Raw genomic sequence first — 6,111 nt, 5'->3', positions numbered from 1 at the left:
ACTCTGTCCAGAGCCCTCCTGATTTTGAACAACTCGATCAAATCTCCCCCTTAACCTTCTCTGCTCTAAGGAGAACAACCCCAGCTTCTCCAGTCTCCCCATGTAACTGAGGTCCCCACATCCCTGGTACCATTCTGGGCAATCTCCCCTTAACCTTCTCTGCTCTAAGGAGAACAATCCCAGCTTCTCCAGTCTCTCCATGTAACTGAAGTCCCACATCCCTGGTACCATTCTGGGCAATCTCCCCTTAACCTTTTCTGCTCTAAGGAGAACAATCCCAGCTTCTCCAGTCTCCCCATGTAACTGAAGTCCCACATCCCTGGTACCATTCTGGGCAATCTCCCCTTAACCTTCTCTGCTCTAAGGAGAACAACCCCAGCTTCTCCAGTCTCCCCATGTAACTGAAGTCCCACATCCCTGGTACCATTCTGGTCAATCTCCCCTTAACCTTCTCTGCTCTAAGGAGAACAATCCCAGCTTCTCCAGTCTCTCCATGTAACTGAAGTCCCTCATCCCTGGTACCATTCTGGGCAATCTTCCCTTAACCTTCTCTGCTCGAAGGAGAACAACCCCAGCTTCTCCAGTCTCCCCATGTAACTGAGGTCCCACATCACCGGTAACATTCTGGGCAATCTCCCTCTGCACCTTCTCCCAGGCCTTCACATCCTTCCTAAAGTGTGGTGCCCAGAATTGGACACAATACTCCAGCTGGGGCCTAACCCGGTGGTTTATCAAGATTCATCATAACTTCCTTGCTTTTATACTCTATGCCCAGGATCCCGTAAGCTTTTTTTTTAACCCCTTTCCCAACCTGCCCTGCCACCTTCAACGATTTGTGCACATTACCCCCTGGTCTCACTGTTCATGCACCCCCTTTAGGATTGTACTCTTGAGTTTATGTTGCCTCTCTCTCTCTCTCTCTCTCTCTCTCTCTCTGCCCCCCCCCCCCTCTCTCTCTCTGCCCCTCTCTCTCTCTTTTTCTCTCTCCTCTGACCCTCTCTTTCTCTCTCTCTCTCTGCCCCACTCTCACTCTCTCTCTCTCTCTCTCTCTGCCCCCTTCTCTCTCTCTCTCTGCCTCTCTCTCTCTCTGCCCCCTCTCTCTCTCTCTCTCTCTCTCTCTCTCTGCCCCCCTCTCTCTCTCTCTCTCTCTCTCTCTGACCCTCTCTCTCTCTCTCTCTCTCTCTCTCTCTCTCTCTCTCTCTCTGCCACATTCTGCTCCCACCCGTATCCCACAAGCTCTTAAAACAGGACATCACCGAACCACTCCTCCGTGATCCACCCCAACAATTCCCTTGTCCGGTTTAACCCGGGTGGTTTCCGCACCCTGGGTGTTCTCGTCGATATGAGGAGCACGCAGAGAGAGCTATAAAGGTTTACATAAGAACCAGAGAAATTTACAGCACGGAAGGAGGCCATCGTGTCCGTGCCGGCTGGCCAAGAGCTACCCACGTTCCAGCTCTGGGTCCGTAGCCCTGTAGGTTACAGCACTTCAGGTGCACATCCAAGTACTGTTTAAATGTGGTGAGGGTTTCTGCCTCTACCACCCTTTCAGGCACTGAGTTCCGCCCCAGACCCTCACCACCCTGTGGGTGAAGACATTTCCCCTCAAATCCCCCCTAAACCTCCCCCCAATTACTTTAAATCTATGCCCCCTGGTTGTTGACCTCTCCGCCCAGGGAAACAGATCCGTCCTATCCACTCTATCCAGGCCCCTCATCATTTTACACACCTCAATCAGGTCTCCCCTCAGCCTCCTCTGTTCCAGAGAAAACAGACCCAGCCTATCCAATCTTTCTTCATATCCAAAATTCTCCAGTCCAGGCAACATCCTCGTAAATCTCCTCTGTACCCTCTCCAGTGCAATCACATCCTTCGTGTAATGTGGTGACCAGAACTGCACGCAGTACTCCAGCTGTGGTCTAACCAGTGTTTTATACATTTCAAGCATAATCTCCCTGCTCTTGTATTCTATGCCTCGGCTAATAAAGGCAAGTATTCCATATGCCTTCTTAACCACCTTATCGACCGGGCCTGCTACCTTCAGGGATCTGTGGACATGCACTCCAAGGTCCCTCTGTTCCTCTACACTTCTCAGTGTCCTACCATTTAATGTGTATTCCCTCGCCTTGTTAGACCTCCCCAAAATGCATTACCTCACACTTCTCTGGCTTGAGGGACCGCTGCTCAGTAAGCCGGGGGCAGTGAGTTGTACCCGCGAGTTGGGAGTGGGCAGCATTGATGCTGTGGTTTAATAATTGGAGGTGCTAGTGGCAGGGGAGGAGTGGGGGAGGGGGAGAGAGAGAGTTCTCGCCTTTATTGTCTCACCCTGACCAAAGATTCATGACCCTCTGAGAGAAGAAATTCCTCCTCATCTCAGTTCTAAATGGACGACCCCTTATTCTGAAACTATGCCCCCTCGTTCCAGATTGCCCCACGAGGGGAAACATCCTCTCTGCATCTACCCTGTCCAGCCCCCTCAGTATCTTATACATTTCAATAAGATCACCTCTCATTCTTCTAAACTCCAATGAGTATAGGCCCAACCTGCTCAACCTTTCTTCATCAGGCAACCCCCTCATCTCCGGAATCAACCGAGTGAACTTTATCTGAACAGCCTCCAATGCAAGTATATCCCTCCTTAAATACGGAGACCAACACTGTACGCAGTACTCCAGGTGTGGCCTCACCAATACCCTGTACAGTTGTAACAGGACTTCTCTGCTTTTATACTCTATCCCTCCTTTCTCATCAGATGTCCCTCCTTGACCGCTCTCGCCCTGACCTTTGCCCCTTGCCCGTTCTTACGCTGACCTTTGCTCGTTGACCTCCCGGCAGGCGCAGGAGGTCCTGAACACGGCCGTCCTGACTGGGCGCCTGGTGGCGGTGCCCATCAAGGCGGTGACGGTGGAGGGGAGCGGTTCCGTGACGGACGTGACCGAGATGGTGGATTGCGCGTCGGAGGACGAAGATGTCGTCAAGGTGAGAGCTCCGTTCCTTTCTCTCTGGGTTCCGTTCGGACTCTGGGGCAGCGGGTCAGTGTGCGCCCGCGCCTCACGTCTCCTGCCCTCGCCTCGCCCGCCATTCCCTCGGAGATCCGGCCACGCGACGCCCTCGGTCAACCTCTCACACTGACCCCGGGGCAGCGCGTGCAGCTTCGGCGTCCTGTCGGGCAACCTACCGCCCTGACCCCGTGACCCGCCCCGACCCCGTGACCCGCTCCGACCCCGTGACCCGCCCCGACCCCGTGACCCGCCCCGACCCCGCTGCCCCCCCCGACCCCGCTGCCCCCCCCGACCCCGCTGCCCCCCCCGACCCCGCTGCTCCCCGCTGCCCCCCCCCAAACCCGCTGCCCCCCGCTGCCCCGCTGACTCTGTGTCCCCCCCCACGACCCCACGACCCCCCCACTCTATATTCTACCCTCTGTAAACTTGAACTCCCAAAACTCGGCTACCCGTGTCCTAACTCGCACCAAGTCCCGCTCACCCATCACCCTCTGTGCTCCCTGACCGACATTGGCTCCCGTGTCCGGCAGCGCATCGATTTCAAAATTCTCATCCTGGTTTACAAATCCTTCCCTGAGCTTTTCCCCTCCCTATCTCTGAAATATCCTCTTGCTCTACAACTCTCCCTATCTCTGTAACCTCCAGCTCCTACAACCCTCCCTATCTCTGTAACCTCCTCCAGCCGTATGACCCTCCCTATTTCTGTAACCTCCAGCTCCTACACCCCTCCCTTTCTCTGTAACCTCCTTCAGCCATACAACCCTCCCTATCTCTGTAACTTCCTCCAGCCACTACACCCCTCCCTATCTCTGTAACCTCCTCCAGTCCTACAACCCTCCCTATCTCTAACCTCCTCCAGCAACTACACCTCTCCCTATCTCTGTAACCTCCAGCTCCTACAACCCTCCCTTTCTCTGTACCCTCCTTCAGCCCTACAACCCTCCCTATCTCTGTAACCTCCTCCAGCCACTACAACCCTCCCTATCTCTGTAACCTCCAGCTCCTATAACCCTCCCTATCTCTGTAACCTCCAGCTCCTACAACCCTCCCTATCTCTGTAACCTCCTCCAGCCGTACGACCCTCCCTATCTCTGTAACCTCCAGCTCCTACAACCCTCCCTTTCTCTGTACCCTCCTTCAGCCCTACAACCCTCCCTATCTCTGTAACCTCCTCCAGCCACTACAACCCTCCCTATCTCTGTAACCTCCTCCAGCCACTACACCCCTCCCTATCTCTGTAACCTCCTCCAGCCACTACACCCCTCCCTATCTCTGTAATCTCCTCCAGTCCTACAACCCTCCCTATCTCTAACCTCCTCCAGCCACTACACCTCTCCCTAACTCTGTAATCTCCTCCAGTCCTACAACCCTCCCTATCTCTGTAATCTCCTCCAGCCCGACAACACTCTTTGTCTCTGTAACCTCCTCCAGCCCCTACAAACCTCTCTGTTATGTATGGAGAAAGAGTCAGACTGAACACTGTAAGCTCAAAGTAAAGTATGACCTTAGTCTTTTATTGCAGGTCTCCAGAGTACCTCTCCAACCTGTGAGGCCTCCTTAAATACCTGTGCTCCCAAGGGATCATAGGATCCCTTGGGGCTCCAGGGGATGAGCCCTCTGGTGGCTGTGCAGAGTAAATACAAGTTTACATATATAAAAACACTCCACCCCTCCCCCCTCCCACCACCCCCGCCAAAGTCAATCGTGTAACTATTTACAATGTGAGTCGATCTGGGGCCCTTCTTGCCCTGGTTGATCGTCTCGGTGTGAAAGCTGGTGTTGCTGAATCATTTGTTGGGTCCTCGCTGGGCTGCTGTGCAGCTGGCCTTGCTGGGCTGCCTGGTGTGTTGGGCCCTGCAGGGCTGCTGTGGATGATGGGTTCTGCTTCGTGATCAACCATGGTGCCGGTTGCCACTGGTGAGTATGTTGGGGGATCAAAAAAGGTAGGGTCCAAGATGGGTTGCTCAGGATTGTCCGTGAATCTGAGTTTGATTTGGTCCAAGTGTTTCCGGTGAATGAGTCCATTTGAAAGTTTGACCCGAAACACCCTGCTCCCCTCTTTGGCCACGACAGTGCCGGGAAGCCACTTGGGACCTTGTCCATAATTTAATACAAATACAGGATCATTGACTTCAATCTCACGTGACACATTTGCGCTATCATGGTATTCTTTGTTGAAGCCGCCTGTTCATGTAGATCAGGGTGAACGAACGAGAGCCGTGTCTTAAGTGCTTTTTTCATGAGCAGCTCAGCAGGTGGGATCCCAATGAGTGAGTGGGGTCTCGTGCGGTAGCTAAGCAGGACTCGGGATAGGCGAGTCTGCAGTGAGCCTTCAGTTACCCTCTTCGAGCCTTGCTTGATGGTTTGCACTGCTCTCTCTGCCTGACCATTGGACGCTGGTTTAAACGGGGCAGATGTGACATGTTTGATCCTGTTACGGGTCATGAATTCTTTTAACTCAGCACTGGTGAAACATGGCCTGTTGTCGCTCACCAGGACATCGGGTAAGCCGTGAGTGGCAAACATGGCCCACAGGCTTTCAATGGTGGCAGCAGACGTGCTAGCCGACATTATCTTACATTCAATCTACTTTGAGTACGCGTCTACAACCACAAGGAACATTTTGCCCAAGAACGGGCCTGCATAATCGCCGTGTACCCTAGAACACAGTTTGGAGGGCCAAGACCATAAACTTAGCGGCGCCTCCCTGGGTACATTGCTTAACTGCAAGCATGTATTACATCTGTGAACGCAGGACTCTAAGTCCGCATCGATACCGGGCTACCACACGTAGGATCTGGCTATAGCTTTCATCATTACGATGCCTGGGTGGATACTGTGAAGGTCATTGATGAAGGTGTCTCTGCCCTTCTTGGGGACCACTACACAATTGCCCCACAGAAGGCAGTCTGCTTGTATAGACATTTCATCTTTGCGCCACTGGAACGGCTTTATCTCTTCCTGCATTTCCACTGGGACACTGGACCAGCTCCCGTGAAGCACACAGCTTTTGACTAGAGATAACAAGGGGTTCTGGGTCATCCAGGTTTTGATCTGCCGGGCAGTGACTGGTCACTGCTCACTCTCAAATGCTTCCATAACCATGGCT

General features: G+C 53.4%; 1 protein-coding gene across 1 annotated transcript in view; it reads left to right on the top strand.

Moving 5' to 3' along the window:
- Window positions 1-6,111, top strand: part of LOC139274030 (transmembrane protein 132B-like) — a 61,305-nt gene that overhangs the window by 28,721 nt on the left and 26,473 nt on the right. The window contains exon 4 of the mRNA XM_070891082.1: window positions 2,836-2,979. Coding sequence (XP_070747183.1) covers window positions 2,836-2,979 — 144 coding nt within the window. The remainder of the gene's footprint in view (window positions 1-2,835; window positions 2,980-6,111) is intronic.

Source organism: Pristiophorus japonicus, chromosome 9 (assembly GCF_044704955.1).
Source record: "Pristiophorus japonicus isolate sPriJap1 chromosome 9, sPriJap1.hap1, whole genome shotgun sequence".
In the NCBI taxonomy this organism is placed as follows: Eukaryota; Metazoa; Chordata; class Chondrichthyes; family Pristiophoridae; genus Pristiophorus; species Pristiophorus japonicus.
The sequence above is the reverse complement of the archived record's forward strand: the minus strand, read 5'-3'. Positions and strand labels throughout refer to the sequence as shown.